The 25,387-nt window shown below is 42.5% G+C and overlaps 1 protein-coding gene across 2 annotated transcripts in view; it reads left to right on the forward strand.

Moving 5' to 3' along the window:
* The first annotated feature begins 3,432 nt into the window (after window positions 1-3,432).
* The window catches only part of TRPC4AP (transient receptor potential cation channel subfamily C member 4 associated protein), a 38,694-nt gene continuing 16,739 nt past the window's right edge, over window positions 3,433-25,387 (forward strand). Inside the window, exons 1-9 of one of the 2 annotated variants that reach the window (XM_055721580.1) lie at window positions 3,433-3,597; window positions 13,386-13,514; window positions 13,779-13,895; window positions 16,857-16,914; window positions 18,066-18,121; window positions 19,740-19,868; window positions 21,037-21,238; window positions 23,201-23,389; window positions 24,989-25,131. In XM_055721580.1, the coding sequence (XP_055577555.1) occupies window positions 3,463-3,597; window positions 13,386-13,514; window positions 13,779-13,895; window positions 16,857-16,914; window positions 18,066-18,121; window positions 19,740-19,868; window positions 21,037-21,238; window positions 23,201-23,389; window positions 24,989-25,131 (1,158 nt within the window). In that variant the 5' untranslated portion in view covers window positions 3,433-3,462. Of the gene's footprint in view, window positions 3,598-13,385; window positions 13,515-13,776; window positions 13,896-14,579; window positions 15,574-16,856; window positions 16,915-18,065; window positions 18,122-19,739; window positions 19,869-21,036; window positions 21,239-23,200; window positions 23,390-24,988; window positions 25,132-25,387 lie in introns of those variants that run through there. The other variant, XM_055721581.1, reaches the window with a different exon arrangement.

The raw sequence follows: 25,387 nt of genomic DNA on the forward strand, positions 1-25,387 counted from the left end.
GCCACCTCAGTCAGTGCAGTTGGCCTCCGGGTGGACCAGCTGAGCTGTATGTGTAGCATGTGTAAGGGTAGGATGGGAGGGGACTTGTTTCAGACTGAAGTGCAACTCTCCCTTGGGGTGCGAGGCAGCTGAACAGACGTTCATAAGCAGCTCCTTGCAGCAGGCAGTGAGAGTGCTCCTTGTGAGCCTCTAATGGAGAGTAAACTGCATTTCTGTCTTTCTTAACAGGTGAAAGGCATGAAACCTCCTGGTGTTCAGCTGACTCAACAAATCCAAACCTTTAAGGGTGTTATTAGTGTCTTTTTGACAGGTGTATGCAATGATCAGAGAGACATCTGTAGTGTTACAAAAAATTTTCCTTTCTGAAAACAAAAAGGGGGGAGGGCAGAAGAGTGTTGGACTTCCATCAAGCCTGCTGGAAAGTGAGGAGCCTGGAAAAAGCACAGACAAGCTATAGTCATTTGAGTGGGTTAGAGGTACAGCATCAATAAATCCATGTGGCTAGTGAAGCACTTATATACAACAGCATCAGTGTCCAGTCTTTGCTAGTGTGGGGTTGCTTTGAGAAACTATCGCGTTTGCCTTTTATCTGTATAAGTTTTATAAAGTTACATAAAATCTGCACGCCTACCCTTCAGGATGGAAATCCTGTTGCAGTTGTGAGTAAACTACAGTAAAAGACGCAGCTTTGGATGGACTGACTTATCAGAAGGTTTGGTAACCTGTACAGGCCCTGCTAGCTCTGTACTTCTCCTTTCCTTCGAGCAGGTGGGACAGCTGCTGTGGTAGAAATACTGCATTGAAACAACTTGCAGGGGAGGTACCGAGAGAGGAGCACCCTAAAACTGAGGCATTGTTAGACAAGATGGAGCTATCGTTAGTGGCTCCTTGTAACCATAAGGTTATCTTTTTCTTTTCCAGCTGTTCATACCTCACAAGGTATTCATTGTATAATGTGTGGAACAACAAAATGCAGGCCTTCTGGGATGGTTTCACTCAGTGCTCGGTCCTCATTCTCTCTCGGTACTGCTCCACCCATGAAAAAGAGGAAAACAAAGGATTTGCTGGATAGGCTGCAGGTTACCAACACAGTAGAGCTCTGCTAACCATGGCATTCTGGTACCCTCACCTAAGAGGCTCCAGTAGCAGAACCAAGGGGTAATAGCCTTAGGACCTAAGATCTTAGCTCAGCACAGCTGGAGCTGAAAGAAAGCTACTGTTCTACTGCAAGTAATTAGATGGATCTTGATTAGTGCTATGGGATGGATGAGTCAGAATAACACAAGACAGCCTTAATTTTGGTTTGTTACAGAATTTGAGAGTGACTACCATCTTACTAAGATTTTCTCGTAACAAAAAGAATTGTGATGTGATTTCTTAGGATCTTGTCTTTTCTTTAAATGGAAAACTATGACTTGGCCTAGCTGTAGGGGGGAAGAGAGCATGCTTGAGCCTTGGTGATGTGCAAACAAGCTGTGCTATTTCATAGGCAATGTGATGAAGGACAGATGTTTGAGCATCTCTGTAGGGGATGGCAGGATGAAATCGTTAGTGGCTGCTTGTCTCGCTAGGCATGAGATTCCATTCCCTGTACATATAATGTAAGAGGTTCTGCTGTTAGTGGGAACTTGATGGATTCAAAATTACTGTCACAAATCAGCTAGTAAAAAGAAAAGCTAAAACATGTGGTTTCCTGCTGCCTTTCCTCCCAGGAGCCTCACAATGAAGGGCACCTGTGGGAAGAAACGGCAGGTCTATTCTGGCATATTCCAGCTGGAGGGAGAGCTACAATCGAGCAATATGGTGAGTACTTGGTCATGTTAGCAGAATGTAGAGAAGTTTTGTCAGGAATCCAAAAGGAGATGTGTGTGAAACACAGATGGGTAGTGGCAATTTTGGATGGCTTCCAAATGAGGCAGGTCAGTGCTGAAAAGGTCCCACCTAGTGCATACTTGTGGCATCTGTCAAAGGCTGGAAGGAAACCATGGATTTTGGTTGTTTCTGTGCTATCTTTCACCACTCAAAGTTTAGCATTTGCTGTTGATGCCATACTTGTAATTGTGGTTGGTTTGGTATTTTTTTTCCCCCTCCACTCTAAGCAGCCTGCAAAGCCCAAAACTTAAAGCCAAATTTTCTGAGGTATTTCTGAAGTAATTGTTTGAATTTGGAGAGGCTGTAGGTTGATGAAGTCAGACAAACATCTTGTGAAAGACTATTTTAATGGAGCTAACAAAGAAGGTAGAACAAAAAGAGGCAGACCTTCACACAGATTGCTGGCAAATGGCAAAAATCCCAGAAAGCAAGAGGGGCGCAGGGGAAGCCCTAGGAAAGGGGACAGAGAGCAGCCTTTTGTATCTGAGGCAGGGTGGTTGTGCAAGTGAAAGGACTGCCACGTTTGTGTTTCTTCAATTGCAGTGCCTGGTGGCTTTCTGTGAACACAATTTATCTGAACAGCAAGTCCTCCATTAGCAGATCTTGCTTCTTACAAATAAAGCTGGGATTATCATCTAGGCCCATATGGTGGTGAGAAGAGATGCAGGATGTGATGCTCTCAAACTCAAATCCATCACCTGGATGCCATGACAGCACTGGTTTGGCAGTGCTGTTAAGGGTCATGTTAATCTCCAGTGTCTTTATTGCTTTCTATTGCTCTTGTACAACAAAGGGAACTTAAAATGGAATATAAATGAAGGTCAGCTTTTAAAACTGTCACAATTTTGGGCACCCATATTGTATGCTGCATTCCTTGCTGTCTCGCGGAGACCCAGAGCTGGGGTGCTGTGCTGGTGACACCTCTTGGGTCCCTTGGAGCTGTTGCCTGCCTGCGCCCTTAGTCAAGGCCTCACTCCCAAGTATCTGTCTTCTCCATGTGCTGTGTTGTCTTTTGCTTGGTTTTGAATTTTTTTATTTAGGAATTTACACTGTTTTGCTTTGGTGTGGTGAAGAGCTCCTGCCTCAGAAGTCTATCGAGTCCAGTTTTCTCCCCTCTTCCAGGGCCAGGGCACCTCTGTGCTGAGGGACTGTCCTGCGGCCTGGGCTCTCCCTCGTATCTCTTATGTTGTGGTTTCTTTCAGTTGATTCCAAGAGCTGGCGGGTGCTGCGCCAGGGATTCTACTTTTGCCTCTGTGCCTGAATCGCTCGCCTTAGCTGGTGAATTTATAGTAAATGTAGTTGCAGAGCACATGCGGGTATTTTAATGGCAATAAAACTTGGGCGTGGAGAGCGGTGGCTCCTGTCAGGGCGGGGGGGGGCGGGTGTCCTCCTTCCCGGCATGCTCCGCGGTGGCCCCGCGCATGCGCGCCCCTCCCAGCCGCACTACATTTCCCAGCGGCCCCCGCCGGGCGGCGCAGTGCGCACGGGGCCCGGGCGGGGGCGCTGCGGCGCGTCCCTCGCGCCGCTCCGTACAAAGCGGCGGGGGAGGGGGCGCTTCCTGTTTGTCTCCGGCCGAGCGGAGGAGCGGCCATGGCGGCGGCGGCGGCGGGGGGCCCCGGGCCCGGTGGGGGGGGCCGGCGCGGAGCCCGTGCGGCGGCCACCAACATCCTGGCGCAGCTCCGCCACGGGCAGCTCAGCGGCTGTGGCCTGACGCGGGGGGCGCAGGTACTACGGGATGGGGGGAGGCTCCTCCGGCGGTGGGGGTGAGCTGGGCCCGGGGGCTGGCGCGGCTACCATGGGGATAGGCAGAGCTGTGCCCGGGGGCAGGGGCGGACTGGCGGAGGCCTGCTGCCCATCCTGCCCTGAGCCCACCCCCCCGGCTTCGGGCAGGGCCTGCAGATCCGCCTGGGAGCCCGGCCCGCGAGGCCTTGCTCCGCCGGGGGCTGGAGGCGGGTGTTGGCCGGCCCTGGCGGCCCCTCGGCGGGGCTCAGCGCCAGCCTGGGGCTGTCGGGCCCCTCCTGGAGCGCCGAGGCCGGTGGGAGCCGGGCTGGCCTAGCGGGGCCCGCCGCCGAGGCTGCTGGCGGGGGGGGGGGCGGCGTCTGGCAGTGCCCTCTCTCGGTCCAGACTGGGGGCTCCCCAGCCCCCTCTGCCCGCGCCGCTTTGGTGCTGGGTCAGGGGGCGGCCCAGAGCCTCACGCGGTGGGGAAGGAGAGTGTCTGTGGGCCTTCATGCGCCTTTCCCTCCTTCCATCCTCGGGCTCCCTGTAGAAGGACTGTGGAGCGGAACAAGTACGTGCCGTGCTGTAGAGGAGTCTTCTTCCTCTGCTGTTCTGGTTGGTGCTGGACGCCGTGGCTTTCTCCTGCAAAAAAAGGAAAGCTCTGCTTGCAACTGTAACAACGCGGCATCAAAATTTAGGATGTTTGGTGGACAAAGGCAACCTCTTGATATTAGGGCTTAGGCAACTTTTTATCTCTCAAATGGGACAGGCTTTGTGCTGGTGATTTTCCATTAAACTGTTCCAGACCTCTTTCAAATTTGTCGTCTTTCCCAGTTGATGATGCTGGGAAATACCGAGAAATGAAATCAACTTGTTAACCTAGGCTTGTGCCCATCGTGTGCTTATGCTGGCTTTTTCAAGAAAATGCTCACGGATAAAGGACTATTCATTTCTTTTTCCGAAGAATAATTGGCATTTATTTTACAGATTAGATGTGAAATGGTGCAAAGACTTGGAAACTGAAGTGTGGGATAAAGAACTTGCATTCGGGTGGTGATTTATTGAGCTAAAGTATCTTAAAAGAGTTGAAATGGAATTAGAAATGGGATTTGTCTAAGTGGTTTTCACTAGTGCAGACAACAATATTTTCCTTGATTAACAAGATTCTGAGCAATTACTAAGAGAAGATTTGTTTGTCATAAATGTCTTTGTGTGGTTCTGTAGCTGAGATAGGGAAAAGAGCAGGAGGTGATTTTTAACAGCTCTTTTGTCCCTATTGTACTGCTTGCACAGATACTAGTTTGAAGAAAAAGAAAATCATTTGCATGAATTTAAACCTGATATTGTCTCTCTTGAGGGAAGTTATTTCTGTGTGATTGTTTTAAGAGTATATTTCATCTACTGTAGGCAGAGTAGCTTGCTGTCTCGCTAACTTGCCTGTCCACCTCTGGGCTCATGCTGGCTCCTCCACGACCGTAGTGGTTTAATTCAGATAAACCGGTGATAACGTTGTGTGCCAACGCAATCTGTTAGGATGGTACCTCTGCTCTGAGCTTTGGTTCACTTGAGAAATGCAGTGGGTACTGTGTTTTAATTTGGGGCTTTTATGAATTGTTGGAAACAACTGCTATGGAAATGACCAGGCTTTTACAGTAATCGAGGAAACTTCTGCTAGTTATATCCTCCTCCTGGTAATGCCGAAGTTTGAGGTGGTTGTTCTTATTGCTAGGGTTTTGTTTGTTTCACTTTTTAAATCCAAGTGTCACCGTGCTGCCCTGAAAGACTTAAAGCTTGGATGCCTGGGGCTCCCAGTGCTTCATCAACGCTGTAGGAATGCATTCCTAAATCACCTGGAATAAGGGGGAGCAGGGAACAACTCCCTGAATGATTTTGAACTTTGCAAGTCGTCTCTGCACTTTTACCTTGAAGCAGTTTTTTGTTTGCAGACGGTCTAAATATAAGACACTTCGATGTAACTTTTAAAGAATTATAAGGCAATTTTGGGTGCTGTTCTTTATTTTTATTAAAATATTTGCAGTAATCCTGTAGTTGACTCCTCAGTGGCAGTGTGGTAGCCCTTGCTTAAGTTTCTCAACTCATTTGCTCCTGAAAAGCCTGAGAGCAGATCAGGTTTCCAAGCTGTTGTATTGGGGTCTAGAAGAACAAGTTAGGAGAATGTCCTTTGAGCTCTTTCTTCCTGCTTTTTCAAGGAAGTTTTGGGTCATATGCTGCGTGGACCCGAGAGGAAGAGAAACCTTTTTCAAGATTTTAATTCAGAGAAATTGGGAAATACCATTCCTTGCTGTGGCGCCTGCCATCTGAGTCGTGTTCTCCTGCAGTGTTGTCACTGTATTTCAGCGTCTGATCTCTGGGAGACAATTAGTACTCTTCTGTGGGTAGCAGTGTCATTTATTCTTAAACAAAGCTTTGTGTACTATTTTTAGGTGATCTCAAGATCCATTTTTGTATGAGCAAAGCAGGGTCTTATCTTTGGATTGGTAAGGATAATTGTTGACAGGCCTACATCAGAAAATTCATCAGTCTGATCTTACAGGGACATTACAGGTTTTTTGACAGCAACAGCCACCTGAATATCTGGCAGTTTAGAGGCCAGCTAAGGCTCTGAAATCTGGATCCATGGGTGTTCTTGCTGTACTCTCCTACCAGGAGCCATAGCTTTTTTGCTGGTTGGTCTCTTTTTCTTGTTATTAATAATAAGAAGATTGATGGATAAAGCATATTTCTGTAGGTATTGCCATTATTTGTTCTTATATCCATTTTAGGTGTATTGCTAGCATCAGCTGCTGCCCTGGACACAGGCCTCAATCATTGGTGTCACATTGCATAACCTTCTATCAAGGTTTGCCCTAGTACAGAGTACAAAGCAAGTGAAAGGGGCTTTTCAGATATTGGTAAAATAGAAGCAGACCAACTTTCCAAAAGTGGCACATTTTCTAGTAAGGGAAAATATTGCTTGTGAGCTGCCTGGTCTGTAGTGCCTCTCCTGGCACAGCTGTGATGTGTGCACACAGGCACTGTAAATAATACCTGATGGCGTTTGTGCTGTGGTTCCTTGAAGGGAAGGGAACATTTTGGCTCAGCGGATCAAGCTTAAATCCCCTCAGCAAGAGGGCACGCACTTCATCTGCTGCAAGCCAACTGTGAAAAGCACGTATATAACATGAAACCAGAAGGTACTTTGGTGCAGCTATGTGAATCCCGGTAGACAGAGCAGTGTAATAACACACTAACCAGTGATTTGCTGGCAAACTAGCATGCTTCTGGTGCAGTCCCAAGAGCAGATCATCAGCGCTGGTCTCACTCTCTCAGGACTGCCAAGGCTTCACTGAAACAATCAGAATGGAAAAAGAGAGTCCATTTTTCCAGCTGTATTTCATGATCTGCTCTCCCCAGGAATAGATGCTTTCCTTAGCAGGATAGTCCCTATCTACTCTGAAAAAAATCTCTCTGTGGAAGGAAAGCATTTTCTGCCTCAGACATCCAGATTTCTAGCTCCTACCATTACAAGTTATCAGTAGTCTGTAGTAGTTTCCTAACTCTTGAGAAAATACTGTTTTCTGATTGATTTTGTTTCCTTCTTACAATAATACCACTAACAAAAAAAATTTCGCATGAATATAATCCACTTTAGTTCTAATTGTATGGGTCTTAGCAGGCTTATACCTCTTCAGCAGAGGACAGCTACTGAGAATCAGAAAGCCTGGACGTGCTTTCTCTGTAACAGGGACCAAAGCTCTGTCATACACTAAAAATGCTCAAAATTGGTAGTATCAGAGTTCAGTAGTCTTATTTTGGGTGACTGAAGAGGACTGCTGTAGATACAGTATTCCTTGCCCCTCTGCTTTTTCCTAGATATCCATACAGATTTTGCTTTCTTTCAAAATTGAAGAAGAAACTTGGGCAAGGAAAAAGTAATCACGGAGAAGTTATTATAATTTTACATGTTAGTTGATCTATTTTTCTCTGAGGGTAGGATGTTCAAAACAAACGATTAGTAGCTATGATTACTATCTGGTAGATTCTGTAGTGGTTTTGAAGAGCTGTTGGTGTTAAAGATCTGTGTTGGAGTTGTTCTGCTCTTGGAAACACTGGGGTTTTGAGCAGTAGTTTGGGATTCTTGGGCATGGTTAGACCTGGCTAGAAGGTACGACGGGTTTTATCCCAGGACACGATGTCCCTGGGCTCATGCCTTGCTTTTGGGCTGGCAGGGAAAGGATGGCAGGCTCCATCCAGGGTTGCGGAGGATGAAGAAACAGTAGTTACGGGAAACTTGATCTGCACTTCGAAGAATCAAAGAACTGGAGAGAGGCTAGAAATAGGTGCTCTTACATGGGCTTCTCCCAGCTTCACCAGTGGAGTTTCTTAAAATTTTGTGGTTTCTGACATGTTCCTGATCAGAGCTGCCTGTAAAAAACCCAGCTGGTGACTGGCTGTGGTGTTCGCTGCCCCGCAGCAGCAGGGTAACAGTTCACAGCTTCTCCCTTGGAACACTTTCCAGAATCACTGTATAGGCCAGAAGTTGTGTTTCTGTAGTGTGCTGTTGTGTTAAAATGAGAACTTCAGGAGGGTCATTTGCCTCAGTTGTAGGCTTTTTTGTGAGAAGTTGTGTGAGGAAAGAGACAGTTTAGCCAGACTGATGCATCTTTCTTAGCGACTGAAAAGGAAAATGTAATAAGGAGCTGGCATGACAGGGCACTCCTCAAAATACTGAATAATCGTTCTCTTGGCAGTCTGTCAGAGATTACTTCCTAAGTATTACTGTTCAGAGGAAAACTAAATATTTAATTGCACAAATACTAGTTTCCTGTTTTTAAAGGTACAGCCTGAAAGGTTTGAAGGAAAGGATATGGAAAGGCTTTGATTTTATTAAAAATATGTAGCGGCTATGTGCTTACATCTGTTTCTTGAGATCCTTAATCTTGTGCCTCTTTCCTTTTAAACTTTCAGAACATTGGAATATATGCTTCAGAAGTGGTCATGGAAGATGCTGAGAATGGAAATTCTGCTTTTTTTTTTTTAAAGCACTTCCAGTCTTACATTAACGCATGATTACAACAAAAAATTGAATCGAGAAAAGCTACAACTGATGTGTCATACCCATAAAGTTTATCACAGCATGAATTCGTTAGTGCTGTAAAGGATACCTGGACACCTGAGTCACTATTTTTTTTTGCTTTTTGAAAGATCGCAGCAAAAAAACCTCCTGCAGTGAGTGTTCAGCAAGCCAGTGAAATGTTGGAAGGGCAAAATTTGAAGTAGAGACACAATTTTATTAGAAAACTGTTACCCCTACTCTCCAGAGTAAAGGGGAGGATTAGCTCATGGTATTTCTGCTCTTCAGTTTGTCAGCAACTGTGAGAAGACGTGGAGATGTGTCACTGACCACAGCTTAGAAAAGTGGTGGAGACAAGGTTAGGAAAATAAGAGGTTTACCTTGTAGGGTGATGAAAAGCATCACAGTGCAGGAACACAAATGGAAAGGAAAATCATCACTGGAAGGGGAAGGGATTTTGAAGCAATCATAACTACAAGAGATCTCAAGCCAGTAACAAATGGTTTAGCAATGCTCATAACGCAGTTCTGACCATGTGCAGGGGCACAGGCACAAAGCAGCCGAGGGGATAAGCTGCTTCTGTTGGAGAGGCTGTGTCTGGAGGATAGCAGTCATGGATAGGAGCATCAAGAGCAAATACTACAGCAAAAGTGGAGGGGGAGAAAAGAAAGGGGAACTAAACTAAAAGGGGTGGGTTTAGGTAAATTTTAACATATAACCTAATACAAGTCGGTGAAGTTTTAGGTATTGTTCATCATTATTTATAGACCATTGTGCTAAGGGATGCCAGGGTGTTTTAAAAGCATTTGTAACACAGGAGGATTAAAAAGAAATTTAAAAGAAATGTTTAATTTGTGTGTAATGTTTTTGTTCAGCCCTATGTATACTTTCAAGAAAAGTTATGCACAGAAGTTATTTAAACTCTGTAGTAGGAAAGTGTTCCTGTGGTAGTTACCAGTCTTTGGTGTAATCTCCTTGGAAATCCTGGGCTCCGGTCCTCTGGAAGATTTTAAAGAGAGACTACTCAGTCTGCTTTAACTTGCAGTCATGAATGGGCTTGATGACACATTTTTAACTCTCTATGTAAATCGTCTGGAAAGTCTTTCATTGCCCTTCCAGCAAATCTGTACTGCCATGGCTTCAACAGCACAGCTGGAGGAGGGGGAGATGGCTGGTACTGGCTGGGTATCTGATCACCTGGCTGGCTAACAGCATTCGGTGACCTGCCAGTGTGGCACTGGCATCGTACAGACCACTTCAGACTATGACGTTGTTCGGGAGCGCAGTGCCTGGGCTTGAGCTAGTGTGTGCCGTGCTGCCTTGTTTCAGAGGCCTGCCTGAAATATAACCGGTTCTGGAGAGCTGCAGTGTGCCGTCCTCCAGGTTTCTAGGTTTGTGATTCAAAACTTGGATATGTTACGGCAAACTCCTGAGAAATGGCTGAGTGGAGTCTTGGTGTTCGTACCGGTTTGGTTTACTGTACCTGGGTGGTAGGGCAGTTTTGACGCTGGTTCTTTGTTTTCCCAGTAATTGGTACTTGCTCTGTCTTCTTCTAATGCCAGCAAGGCATGACGGTTCATAACCCCAGCAACCATTTGTTAGGTAGGCCCTTTCTTTTAATTGATGCCATTTCCAGCTGGGTTTCTGCCACTTCCCCTTCTTGCTAGATAGTATCTAACTTCTCAAGCTTTGTATGCAGTTTCAGATACTTTATCCAAAGCTATTCAGTGAAAGAAGATTTCTGAGAAATCAGTGTTGGATTGCACTTAACCTGCTTGGATGAGACCGAAAAATACTAGAGGGGCAAATGGGCCCCGAAAGACCCAGTGCTAATTTTGATGACTATTCAATAACGTCTGCCCAGACAGAGCAAGAAGGGAACAGGCTTTGCCTATAAATGAAAACCATTGACTAGCTACTATTACAGAAATCGTGAGATGCAGTTTTTAACCAGAAGGGCTGTAAAGACACTCCATACAATCTAATTGAATTTTAATCCCTCCACAGAATCCAAAATCTTTGCGTTGGCAAGTACCGCCCCACCAGAATGGAAATATTCAGAGCCAGGGTAACCTCGCAAATACAGAATAGGGACCACAAGCTAGAGCTTGCAGCAAAACCAAAGACATGTATTAAATCAAGAGAAAGAAAAAGGTTGGGTTGGGTTTGGGTTTTTTGTTTTGTTTTGGGTGTTGGTTGTTTTGGTTTTTTTGGAAAGCAGTTAAAAGAAGATGAAAGCAAGGAAACATTTGCTTCATTCTTTCAGAATTTCAGTTCTGAAAGTTTTCTGCAGATCAGCACAAGTGACTGCCTCTCAGTCTGGGACAGTGAGAGGAGGACCTACTAGTACAGAAGTGAGAATGGACCCTGACCCAAACCAAGAAGCATGCGTGTGATTAACAAACGCAATGTCAAGCCCAGGACAAGGTTTTAACGTTGATTAAGGGCTTTTGGCCTTTTTTGAGAGCACTTGGATGCTGAATTCTGTGCTGTGCTACTGGAACCTGAGATTGCAGCCCATGCATGTCGTCTTTGCCTGTGGTATCTTCCACATCAGCCAGAGGCAGAGTTGGATTCTTTCCCTGGCATTTTGCTGCATGTTCTTTGCACTTTACCCAGCAATTAATCCAGTTTCTCGTGCCGCTCATGGGGTTGTGTACTCTTCCCACACCTGGGATGGGGCAATGGTGGAGCTCCTCTTGCATTCTCTCTGTGCTGGCTATTACAAGGAGAAAAGGAAATTTGTGACTTAGAAGGAGCTGACCCATTACCTGCAATAAGTCCAAACAATAAGAAGCCATTTCAACTTTCTGGTTTTGTCCTGCCATTTCTTGTGCAGATGGCCTCCTCAGAAGGAACTTGTGTTGTTCTCCAGCAGTGCTGTTGATTACTCTTATTCAGAAGTCAAAAAGCAGGGGAAAGTTAAAAACCGGAGAGAGTTTTATGTCCCAGGTTTGCTCGTGCTGCTTCAATCACCCTCTGTAGCAAGAAAACCTGATACTTCAAGAGCCTTGAAGTTCATATTCATCAGGAAAAGAGCCTCACGTATCTGGGAAGCTTAGAAGAAGGATGAGGACACATAGCAGCTAACATTGCCAGTCTGAGTTTTCATGTGCTTGCATCAGTTTTTCTGGTTTTCCTGTATGCTAACAAGCAGAGAAAAGGTTCAAATTCTCAGTCAGAAATTGGAGTATATTTGCATATAATTGTCTAATAAGGAATTGAATGGCCCTTTGGAATTGTACACTGAGATATATCTGAGAAGGATGTCTTGGCTGAAACAATGAGCACCAACATTTCCTGACTGTTAATAGTTAACAATGAACATTTAAGCAGGCTGGAGGTGAACAAAGCAAGTTAACCACAGAAAGGGGGGGGGGGGGGGGGGGGGGGGCGGGGAGGGGAGTGATTTATGCAGAATGAGAGCAGCTTAGAGGTTTAGGCCTAGGAGTAAAGGAAAATCCACAAATGTTGCATTGCGGTGCAGTCTTGCTGACGTGGGGATTGGAGCTTTCTTTATGCTTTTTATTTGGAAGGCATATAAAATTTTGTAAAACCAGCCAGAAATCCTCTGGCTGTAATTATTGTTGTCTGCCTTACCTTTCTGTGCAAGGATATGTCCCTGTTTTGGGGTTGGTCTAGGTACCTCTGAAGCGTTGTTAAGGAATGGAGTTAAATTTTGGTCAGCATTGACTGGATGGTGAATTTAATGAAGAGCTCTCCTTTACAGCATCTGCTGGCAGGAACCTGGAAGTCCAGCCTTCAAAACATATTTTGTGGATTGTAAGCAGAATATTTATTAGTCTTGTGCTGCTGTTTCATTTGTTTTCAGGTGTAAAATGTAGTGGTGAACATGGAGAAATGTTTTTTTTATATTTTGGAGAGAAGGAGGAAAATTGGAGAAAGTTTGCACAAATGTAGTGGCAGATGCTGAGGTCTTTTTTTTGCGGTTGCAGCCTGCTTCCCAGAGCATAGTGCCAGTGTTACTCTACTGATGCAGTTTTCGGTTTCCGTTTATAACCAGCCCAAGACTACAGAGGAAGTTTTTGTTGCATCTTTGATACTTTCTTCTGGAGCCTGCTTGTAAATCTTAGTGGTTTGGGTCATTGCTGTGACCAATAATGGCTTCAGGGACTTGGCTGAGGAAATACTCTTTAGTAGCTGAATGTAGCGAGTAATGAAGCCTTTCCATCTTCAGTGTTCTGTCTGCCTTAGTGTGGTGTAATTTGTGATAGTGTTAAGGGCACCTGTTTCCTCATGGAGTGACCTGTCAATTGGAGTTCTGCTGATGGAATTATTTAGAGACTAATGTGTTCCCATTTTAAAATATGTGATCAATATAAAAACATGGAACGAGATTAAGTTCTCTAAATGATAATATCTGCTTTAAGCCTTGTCCTGCTTAAGATACTTTGACCACCTGTGAAATTCTGCAGCTGCCAGTCCTGGATAAATTGCTGCACAGAAAGAAGCTCTGGATTTTGTAGTGGTACTCTCTAGAATAAACTATTTTTCATATATATTCTTTCCCTGGCATTTTGCTGCATGTTCTTTGCACTTTACCCAGCAATTAATCCAGTTTCTCGTGCCACTCATGGGGTTGTGTATGCTTCCCACACCTGGGATGGGGCAAGAAAAAAAAATATTCTGGGGAGGTGATGAGGTGGTTTTCTTGGTTATAAAGCATTGGATACGTGGGAATTATATTCTTCCTTTGTTGCAGATCACAGAGGCCTTGTTAAAGGAAAGAGATAAGCAAGCAAAATGGAATGGGATTCCCTTACTGTTGCAAAAGCTGTATGAACATAGCCACCCAAACAGTGATTTCTCCCAGTGCCAAAGCATCTTAAAGGTACTGTCTACACTGTGCTTCCTGAAAGCTAGGGGTTGTTTTGTTGTTGCTTTCTCTAAAAAAACTGTGACCATATTCTAACTTAATTTTTGCAACTGAGCGTATCTGTGAATGGGCTGGCAGGTAAGGGCTGGGAATGCATGCAGTTGATTAGTCAGTAGATCACAGATAGTTGGAGACAATTGTGTTTACACTGATGAACAGTCTTCTTTTTTTTAACTGTTTTCTGTTCTTTCCTTTGGGTTTTTTTTTTTCTGCATGCAGGAAATTTCTCCACTTCTTTCAATGGAAGCCATGGCATTTGTTACAGAAGATAGAAAAGCTGCTCAAGAGTCCACTTTCCCAAATACATACACATTTGACTTATTTGGAGGAGTTGATGTAAGTGTGTTTTTCAACAGTATCATAAAATTTCTGCATGATAGTGGTACCACTGAGAAGTCTGTGAGGTCTTTGAGACCTTTGAAGCTTCTAAATGTAAGCTACAGAATGACTTTACCATTTGTTGCTAAGCATTAGAATTGTACCTGTTTCTGTTAATCAAATGTGAAAAGCAGGTATTTTCTGAGGTATCACATCATCAAGAAAGAGGTTCTGTTTCCTATGTAATACAGAAGACCTGACTCTTTCTTCAGGCAGTCTGCTTTTAACCTAAAAAAGATGAGACCTCTAGGTTCTCAATGAAAACAGTTTCGAGAAAAATGCTACAGCTGGCACTGAGAATTCCACTTACCGCTGAGGGGTAGGTGGTGATTTTTTAAGCACATTAGCGCACTCTTTTAGCCAGGTTGTCTGTGTTTATTGCTGGCATGCAGTGTTTGCTGCTTCATCTACAAAAAAAGTTTTTTAAACAGAATTGCGAGGTTTCTGTAGATGTTCAAGCAATTTATCATTGTTTACTTGTTTTAATTCTATATTACACAAATCAAATACCCAAGTTTGCTCAGTGTTATGGTGACAGACTCTGGGATCTTAGCTTTCATTAGAAATGTATGATTTGTATTTTCTGGTTAACTAATTGACACTTTCTTCCCTTTTTTTTTTTTTTTTTGTCTAACTAAACAGTGTCTTTGCTACTTCTCTCTTGTTATACTTAGTGTGCCTTACTTAAGTAAAACTTGTGTTTAGGTTACGTTGTTTTGAAATGAGCACTGGTTTAGTTGCCGGTGTCCTCTCAAGTGAGGACAAAAATCTTCAGCTACCCAAGCAATTTAGAACATTGTATGAAAATGTTGTAAATTTCCCATTTTTTGAAGGGAAATAGTGATACTTCCTGCAGAAGTGCTTGTAACATAAGGATGCACAGAATAAGTGTGTGTCTTGGGGGTGGGTTTTTTTTGTTTTGGTTGGTTGGTGCCTTTTCTTGGGCTGGAGTTGGTAAATACCAGATACACTGTTACTGCCTGGTACTGTGGCTGGAGATCTGCCTGATACAAGTGGGTTTAATGTGGTTAAAGGCAGTGGTAGAAGCCAGTGCTGTGTGTGTGTTTTTGACAGTCCAACTCTAGGACTCTGGGACTTGAAAGGGAAGTAGTCTAATCTGCTGATTCTGTGTATGCCATGTGCTGATTCTGTGTTGCGGTATTTTGAACTGTGAAGTATGAGTAACTTTGAAGGACACTAAATCTGCAGTGTACTCTCTATGCTATAATGTGTGATAGTGTATTCCTTAAAATATGTTTGGATTCTGACAGCTTTTACACCCAAGGAAGAACAAAAAAGACATTTGTGTCTCCTCCCTTTATATGAATACGTGTAAAATATTACCCCAGAGTACAAACACATGAACTGATGATACACAAGCCTTGTGGACTTTGGACCTGAATGCAACCCCATTCCAAGAAATAAATCTCATAACTCCTTTTGTGCTCCTTCTGCCTCTGGTGAGGCACCCTCTTATCTATTCTCTTTCTGCCATTGGATTCTTGCGCTTCTTGCTGCATACTGTTGCAGTTTCAGTAGGATGGCTGAAGAAAGCCCTCTCCAAGGAGTGTCTCACACCACTGCAGTCCAGTCCCTGGAGTGTATGTGAGGAGCATACCAGTTCTGCAAGAATAAGGTGATAAATGCATGGTGGGTTATAGTATTGACCAGGAAAAATAAATACTAGCTGAAAAGGTCCACTCTGTGGCAAGGCAGGAGAAATCATGAGTGCGGCCATCCTTAAAAGACAGACTTGTTGCAGCAGGTGTTCTTTCCCAGCAGAAGAGCAGGTGGCCTGCATCCCAAGTGCATAGGGTTATCTTTGGATGCTTATCTCAGGTACCAAGCCTCGAGGTGTGCATTCTCCTCCTAAAATGTAAGCCATTAATATGAGCACTAAGTTACTGCTGCAGTAATTTTTGTCCACCCAATGGAGCTGCTTTTACAAATGTTGCTGAAAAACATAGATTCCTCTTTAAAGTTGCTTATTTATTTGTCAGTGCTTAAAATGTGGGCAGTGCTTCCAGTGCTATCAGGTGTTTTCCTCTGTGTCTGGGTAGGTAGTTCATTAAAAGAAGGGTAAAGTTAAGCTGGGACAAATGGAGCAGGTGGTACAATGTAAGTATGTTGTTAGTTGGTATGACTTGACTGGGTGACTTAAAAATTTTAAGCTGAATTTTAGCACTAGGTGCTTTTCTCAATACTTCTTGCTGAAGTCTTCGGTTCCTTCTAGTGGCTAACTTATTTTTAAATTTTAAATAAACTGTTTTTTTTAAAAAAAAAAAAAAGTTTTAAAATAAACCAGTGGTATAGACTAGAACAACTGAAGATCAGTTCTGCATCTGTCGGAACTATAGTCCTAGTCTTGCAACACTAACGATTAACATTTCTTAAATAGAAAAGAGATGACACTTCACATATATGTCAGTGTATTTAAGTATACGTATAAAGTGCAAGTACAGAAGCAGTGGCTTGCTCTTTGTTGGTGAGATTAAAATCTGGAGCAGCTAAATTCTGTTATGTCTGGAATGTATTTTGGAGCCCAGTAAGATTTAAGGAGAGCCTTTGCAAAATGTGCATCTCTTTGCAGATGATTGCTGAAGATTCATTGTTTTGGGAAATGGATGATAGCCGTCCTTGATGTTATCTGGATGCATGTGAAGTTACATTGTTTGCATACTCAAATTCTTTAAAACCTGCCAGTGGGAGATTTAGACAGCTGTTACTATTTCTTCAGAGTAAATACAACTTTTTTGTCAGTGTAATTTTGAGACCGGTGGGGTTTTTATTGTAGGGCTTCCTTTTTTCATTTCTCTGACTTCAGCAGAGCAAGACTAAGTTTGGATTTGTTACTGACAAATTAATTGGTTATTTGTATCTCAGTGATTATTCCCTTAATTCTTTATCTTGTTGTTACAGCTTTTAGTAGAAATTCTCATGAGACCAACTCTTATTACACAGAAGAAGAAACAGAAAAGTAAGTAAATAAGTGTGGGTTTGATTTTATTTTTTTTTCATTCTTGCATTGTGTCCTCAATCAGACAGAAGTTATTATATTTTTCTGTTACTCTCTTTCAATACTAGCAATTTCCTGTTCCTAAATGAGTCATTGGTTTCTTTGTTCTCTGTAGTTCGTGATGGGATTTGGGACAGTCACCTGTTGCAAAGCAGAGCTCAGGAGTATTCATGCGCTCAGCATAACATTTTCTCAGTGCAGTAAATCTGCAATCAGTGGAAACTTTTTATTTTTACCGTGGCTGTAGCTACAATTAACAATTATTAATAATAAGCCACAAAACATTGCTTATGTAATGGGAGTTATAGAGATTGTGAGATAATGAAAAGTATGCTGTTTTCCTGACCTAGTCATAGTGACTACTAATTTCCAAATTGCTAGAAGGTGAACTTGCCAACAGGGTGCAGTAGCCTCAGCACAACTTTCCTGCTGGAGCAGCTTTGGTTTAATGTTTTCATTTCTCCTGCTTGTGATTCTGCTGGTTCCCTGAACTCTTCTGAGGGAAGGAAATATCATGGTGTGCTCCATGCCCATCAGCCAGGGAACTTCAAAGGTGAAGTAACTTGAACTTGAGGTAGAGACAGTTGTTATATGTCTGTACTGAAAACATAATTTAAATGTAAAAATGCTGGAGTAAATCAGATTGAAAGCTTTTCTATGGATTCCTGATGCTCTGTGGAAAAAAACACATGAACTCTTTTTTTTCTTTCTTTTTTTTTTTCCCCCATGCTTAATAACTGGAACTAATATATGTCTTAGCAGTTTCTCGTATTGGCAAATTTTGAGTTGATTTATGATATTTTTCCTAAAATACTGTTTACACCCCTGTTGTTTTCTTCTGTGTGTAACTAAGAAGTGCACTAGACCACAATACATCTGTGGCTGTGGTCCCAGGCAGTGCTGGTGGTAGTTTTGGAAGAAAGCATGAGAAAGGTCAGGTATAGAGTGTTTCTTCCTCAGGTTTCTATTCCACAAAGTATTTGCAAATGCGATCTGAGCTAGCAGTTAGCCTGAAATTCTCACCTGTTTTATAGCTATCCATAATCACTGCTGTGGATGTTAGTGTACCTTGGCAACACATAGCTAGTGAGTGTCTGTTTTCTCCTTTGCAGTAAGTGATGACCTCATCAAGGACTGTTTAAGCATACTGTACAACACGTGTATATGTGTAAGTACAAATGCTGTGGAAAGGTGTTCTTCTGCTGGTAATGTTTTACATGTCTGTATGTTGTCTTATCAAGTCTCTTTTAAGCCTAATTTAAACTTACTCTGAAACTTTTCATTAAAATTCCTTCAGTCAAATATAGGACTGCCCTGTATTTTGATATGTTACTCAAATAGTTTCTGTTTTCTCAGCAGTGTTGTCAAGTTTAAATCCCCTTGTTTGCATCTTTCTGTATCGGTGTTTCTATAGGAAAGCCGTGTCAGGCTTTATATTCAAACTTAACATTTGAAACTGGAAATGAATGCCTGCTAACCTGAGCTATGGCTAGTCTTGTTCAGTAATGGTGCTGACAAAGCGTTTTAAGTTTGATCCTGCAACTCCTTAATGTGCTAAATATCCGTTCAGTTCAGCTGATGGCAGATCGGTGCTAAGCTAGATGCTGGGTTAAAAGGGATATTGAAATACCTTGCCATTAAAATTCTGAAGCTAAAAGCGCATGCCTCAGATTATGCATGCAGGGAACATCCTCAGGATTGTTTACTTAATCACATGATTTATTATGTCATAACCTAGGGAGCATTGTTTAACAGAAAGTAAAAAAAAAAAAAGGCAGTTACTGACTTGGAGCTCTTCCAAAAACAGCCTAATCTCAAGAGTTGGAGTCATAATAGATCAGGTTCTCACTGTAAGTATTTGTTTACATAAGGGAGGGGAAAGACCAGAACGCTTTTGTTCTTCCCTTATGTGATTATTGGTTTTAACCACAGGGAGTGCAACTTTGTTGCAAACTGAAGAGCCTATGCTAACATGTTTACAACTTTGTTGCAAAGACCAGCTGCTGTTTTGGTTCAATGTTACTACTCTCTTGAATGAGAAGTGTGCAGGATCACAGAAATTTTGTGTGTGCAATATTAACTGTTCTTACGCTTACATGTAAATATTCAGGAGGTACCTAAGCTAGCCTGGTGAGCACTGGTGAAACATCAGTTGTGTTTAATAGACAGCTTTGTAAGTGGTAAGGATGTAGTTTTAAGTTGTGCTTAATTCCATAAAAGGCTGGCTGTGCTCTTAGCGGAGGTCAGCGCATGAACGCTGTCTTTAATGGTCAGAGCATGAAAGCTGGCCTTAATGAACTTGGTGATGAACCAGAGTTCATGTTATAGCATGACTCTTGGGTTCGTCAAAGAGTTCATTAAGGCCAGTGCTTGATTCCGTTGCTCAGACTGCCCAGCTGAGAGCAATGCTGATGGTTTAGGAGGAATCCAGGGAGTGCATTTACATACCATAAAATAGAGCTGGTTAAAATTTGTGTGGGAAGCCAGAGACAAGCCTCTCTGACTACTTCAAGGCATGCAGTGTTTACTTTTCATTCAGGGAAGCAAACAACTGCCTTGAGATGAAGCTTCTCACCCTGGAGCATGTAGTTTTTGCAGGCATCATGTTAACTTCAAACAGGGACTGGAGTTAGTTCTGGTCACCATAAACACAGTGTTTCCTGGTTTCAGGAATAGCTGATTCGATAACACGACAGCTGTAAAACTGTTCTGCGTGTGGCTGTAACATAGGAGTGCTCGAGGCGGGCTCTGACTCTGGGTCTGTGTGTGCATCTGCTGCTTTTTAGACAGAAGGAGTCACAAGACGATTGGCAGAAAGAAATGACTTTGTGTTGTTCCTGTTTACACTGATGACAAACAAAAAGACATTCCTACAAACTGCAACACTCATTGAAGATATCCTGGGAGTTAAAAAGGTTAGTTGCTAGTTTCTAAATTTTATTTGTATGGCTTTTCAGCCCAGTAAAGACAGCTGTTTCTTTGGAAGAGTTGCTGAAGGTAATTCTCTAAGCTAGCATTCTCACTTCTTGTAGCTAATTTGAAACCTGACTGTCTACAGTGATCATTAACTTCAATCACATTTCACATAGAAGCCAAATTAGACATGTGGTATCATACTTGTAATGCTTTTGCATAGCTTGCAGAGGATGGTGAGGGGCCGAGTGCCTAGCTGTCATTAAAGTACAAGCAGTATTTCAAATAAAGGAAATGAACTTACATAAATTCATTTTTCATCCTCACCTTCTGATGACACCTCAGATATTTTAGTAGTTTTCCTGACATCTGCAAGGCTTCCTGTGCTTCTCTCTTACCTTGGTGTTTCTCACCTCTCTGAGAAGTTGTAGGCTGGGGGAACAAGCCACTTAAGTCTTCTGCAAAAACTAGGCTTTTGAACTTGCTTGCCGGTATCATTATAGCTTAGTGCCCTGATGTGATGCAAATAAAATATTAGAGGTATAATACTGGGAAAACCCTGAATGAAATGTGACTGGACATTTTGTGGGGAGGGTCAGGATTCTATAACTTGTTACAGTTTTTAGAGTGAGGTTGAGAATTATGTACTTCCCGATACAGGCAACAAGCTTAGTTTATATGAATGCTTTTTGCTGAAAATTGTTTTAAATATCTTTATATTGAAAAGATCTTTTGATGAAAGACTGAGAAATACAATCTAGAAGTCCTCATCTGTGAGTCAAAGAAAATAGAGAAGTGGAAAAAGAATTGAAACTTTTTAGTATCTAAATTGATTTGTGTGTTAAATGAGGTTGTGAGTTTGGTTTTGGGGTCTGTTTGGGGTTTTTTAGTTAAAAAAAAAAAAGCCCCCCAAATTTTAGGTTGGTACTTAGTCTTTAAAATATGGTTATCTATACTTTTGGAATTGATAAATGGAAGTGATACCAGTTGTAAATCACAGCTGTTTTCAGATTCTTCACTTGTCACTGCCTACTTGCTTCTCTTTTACTAACATTGAACTAAAACAGATCTCTCCAGGAAAAAGATCTGTAGCTGAAGCCTTCTGGCTGTTTCTGTGTTCACTCATTCAGCATCACATGTGACTTAATCAGTTGATGTTGCCTCCTCCAGGAAATGATACAGCTGGATGATATTCCCAATCTTGCGAGCCTTGTGTCCAGTTTTGATCAGCAGCAGCTTGCGAACTTCTGCAGGATCCTTGCTGTTACAATTTCTGAACTTGACACAGGAAGCGATGACAAGCACACGCTTCTTGCCAAAAATGCCCAGCAGAAAAAAAACTTGGGTCCTTCTCGTGCTGAAATTAATCAAGGTAATTTTTACATTATGAACAAATGCAGAAGAATCTCAATAGTGTGTAAAGTGTCCCTCTTCTCAATGTCACATCTGTAGCATATGTTTCTAGAGGATACTGTAAGTATTCTGTCTTACAAAGCATTTTTCTCCTCTAGCACTTTCCTGGAAACTTTGTAGCTTTCAGTGTCATGTGATGTTGGTAATTAGGTGAGTTAATTTCTATCATTTCAGCCCTCTGATGACCTGAGTGGCTTAAAATAATTGAGTTTGTTTTCTATCCCTCAGTCACTTCCATGGCTTTCCCTTTAGCAACTCTCAGTAATTCTGTGTCCTCCTTAAAATATGAATTCCAGAAACTGCATGCAGCATGGTTACTGTCAGAGCAGTTCCTTCTCTAGTTTTATCTGACATTGTCCTGAGCAGGATGTCTTTTTTTATCCACAAGTAAAGTGTGTTTAATATTAATCATGTTGCCCACCATTAGCACATGACCCTTGGAAATTTGTAGGTCTAATCTCAGCTTCAGCTCTGGGCACAGGGCTGCTTTACTTATTTCGTGGGGTACCTCTCAGATGCAGAAGTCTGGTTAGAAGGATGAGTATGAATTTAAGAGATTTACTTTAAAGTACCCTCAAATGTAGAAACTGCTGTTTTCAGCTCTTACTATGCTGAAAAGCTCTTGGGCTTGTGAAGCAGATGTTTGCATAGGCCCATGCAAACGAGAATTTTTGGGAAGTACAGAAAGAGGTTTTGGAGCTGGTTCTCAAATCTTCTAACATTTCGTGTTAGCCATGAACAACAAAGCTCCGTTTGTAACTGCTGCCACCTCTACAGCATCCACTGAGGGATGGATAGCATGATACAGCAGGCAGAAGCTGAGAGACTTTAAAGGGGGATGACGTATTGTCTTCTGCCCTGTGCTTGCCAGAGCTTGCTTGTAAAGAGCAATGGACGAGTATGTGTAGGTGTAGGTACAAAGTTTAATTAAAATTAGTTAAAGTGAACAATCTTGGATCCTGCTGAGCTGAACTTAGCTAAGCAAATGGTTAACTGATTGGGTTTTGTTTGCATGATTGGAGACTGTCTAAGACTATAAAGCATATTCCATTTTAAAAATTTTATCAGAGAGCTTATTCTTTCAGAGATGGTACCAGCAGGCAGAATCTCAACACTCTTTCACATAGTGTTCACGGTCAAATTCTTTGTCCTTTTCTACTTGCATACGCAAGTGTGTAGTGAAGTGAAGGCTTAGCCATGTACCAATAATAAACAGGTTCTGTAATTAAGCTTTTCTTGTGAAAACTTTAGGACAAAATGCAGCTCCTAGCACCCCCAGAAGCATCTTGGAGGCCAGTGACTTCTGTCCTTGAACTGCTGTTTCTAAGGGTGCGGTTCCACAACAATTAAAACCCTCTGACTCTGGGCTACTATGACTTGTTCCCCATCTGTGTTGTTCCATGATGAGCTAATTCGGGAAACTAGTACTTAAAAATCTAACAGCTTTCCACCCAGCTACTGAAGTGAGCTAGTAAAATGAAGGAGGTAGCATTGCACAGAGGAAAGGGAAGGTGGACCTGCCCCTTCCAAGGGCTGCTGCTTTATTTCTGCCAGCTTAATTTTCAGCCAGATCAGTTCCTTTGTATTGACTCACTGTGGACTGGAAAACAGCAGTGCCTCCCAAATGGAATTGTCTGGAAACAAGCAGTTAGAGTAGGGTAGAACTATGTTTTTTCCAGTGTAAGTCCAGCACAAACTATTCTACCACTGATTGAACCATACCTAGGGTATGTACATTCTGTTCCAGTCCTAGCACATCAACCTCTTCCACCTTTGGATCTCTTTAACCAGATGCAATTTGTTTCTGTGTACTCTTCTATGTTACTAATGTAGATGTTTTGGTACCTTGTGGTATAGAGGGTTTGATGGCTGTTTTGTTGGTGGTGTTAAATTGTAATAAAATCGTATTTTTCTTTTTCAGCTACACTTCTGAATATTCCAGGCTTCATTGAGCGATTGTGCAAACTGGCAACACGGAAGGTGTCTGAAACAACAGGTACTTCCAGCTTCCTCCAGGAGTTGGAAGAATGGTACACCTGGCTGGACAATGCACTAGTACTTGATGCACTAATGAGAGTGGCAAATGAAGAGGCAGAGCAGAGCAGTACAGGTATCTGGCTTGCAATCCTCTAGCCACCATTGGCTGATGCGTATCTTAACTTTCTTCGGTGCTTGCCATGTGTTTTCCTTTCAGACAGTATGGATGCCTCTTTTTTTTTTTTTGTGTGAAAAGCTGACTTGTCAGTATTTAAGTCTGACTCCCATTTGGTTCTCACATAGCCATGATTTTTTTATTATTTTTTTCTGTAAACTGAATTTAGCAAAAGGAAATGTACAGCAAACTGTGCCCTCTGCACAGCTAGGTAACGCTGTACACCCTCAGCACTAAAGTTCCCTGGAGTGACAAAAATAACACACATCTGAGGTAAGTGACTTTACCAGCTTTTGCTCTAGAACTTAGCCTGATGGCTTTATGTCCAAATACTTCATACCAAGCGAGTGGTCCCTTCTTTAAAAAGGAAAGGTAGCTCTAGCAAAATTAAATTGTTCCAGGTGAGCATATGTAAGTGTTAATATAACCTTAGCAAAATACAAGCATGTGGTTTGTTTCTTCACCCTTCAATATTACAAAAACGCAGCGTATGTCTTGTAGAACTCCAAGTACCTGGTAACATAAGGAGAATTATCCCAAAATTTTGACATCTAAATCTTTGCTTCTCTGCTTCTTTGGAAAACTTTCTTCCTTATCCAGCTCATTAGTTTTGTAGCAATTAATTATTAAAACTCCTGAAAATGCACAAAAAATGTGAGTGCTCCCACAGCATCTCACACATACCTTTATAAACACCAACTTGGTGGAAACTGGAGAACACTTGGTATTTTGGAATAGAATTCACAAGGCAATTTTTTCGAGGTGGAACGTGCCCAGTCGCAGCTCTTGACCCACAACATCAGTTAGCAAGCAAACCTAGATGTGCTTTCCCAGAACTTTCTCAGTCTCCAGTGGCTTGTGGCTTAGGGACTTGTGAGTCAGAGGTGGCGTCTATGCCTTTTAGCCTTTGATGGTTTCCTTCTTTTGTGTGTTTGCCTAGTTACTGTTTCTTCACATGGGTTCAAAAAGTATTCACTGTCCTGTGGCAGGACAGTTCATCACTTAGTTATGTATTGTGCACAGAGCTAACTCCTTTCTGAACTGCAGCCTGTAAGTTCACTCTGTCCTTATTTTCTTCCTCTGTCACTCATGATTTCTGTCAGGTTTTCCACTTGCAATCATGGTGGTTTGTGTCCTAATTCTGTCTTTAGCAGTGTAATTCTAGATAGGGCTAACGAAAATTATTTATCTGTGGCCTGAGTATACTGGTACTGAGGTATGAAATTAAAGTAGACTGATAGTAAATGCTTCTGATAATCTTACCCCTACTTTTATTACCTTTACTGCCATGTCCTTTCTGGTGCGGTAGTTTATTAATTCATATAGGTGATCCTACTTACTTTAGTTAGATGACGCCATTTAGGTTATTATGGGAAAGTTCCAGTTATATTTTTTTCTTTTCTGTATTTGTTGTATTTCACTATTTTTAGTTGAGAAGAAGATTCAGGCAGATGTACTGGTCTTATATCTGCTGTATTTCAGTGTAAAAGTAATAACTGTAACAAATCCTTTCCTGTTGATGCTGCCTCAGGCTCACATCTTTGCCTTCTTGTTCAGAGTCTTCGGATGAAAGTGGATTGGCCAACAGCTCCACACGAACACAGCTTCCACAGTCCATGAAGATCATGCATGAGATTATGTACAAGCTGGAGGTGTTGTATGTTCTCTGTGTGCTGCTCATGGGGAGACAAAGGAATCAGGTGAGCACTTGGAAAGGGTCAGGCATACAGAAGTTGATGTGTCTTTAAACCTAAGTGCTTGTTAATTAGGTCATGGGCACAGAAACATGAAGAGCAAAGCTCAAGGCATAAAGCTGGGCAAATCCCATCACTGCAGCGACGCACAAACAAACAGGCAGTGTTTCATTGCGGAGAGGGAGAATGAGCCACTGGGCAGGGCTTGTCACAAGTTGTGCTGACCAGTGTGTGTTGGGGGATTGGTCTGCCAGTCTGCCGA

Source organism: Falco cherrug, chromosome 10 (assembly GCF_023634085.1).
Source record: "Falco cherrug isolate bFalChe1 chromosome 10, bFalChe1.pri, whole genome shotgun sequence".
NCBI classification, from domain to species: domain Eukaryota; kingdom Metazoa; phylum Chordata; class Aves; order Falconiformes; family Falconidae; genus Falco; species Falco cherrug.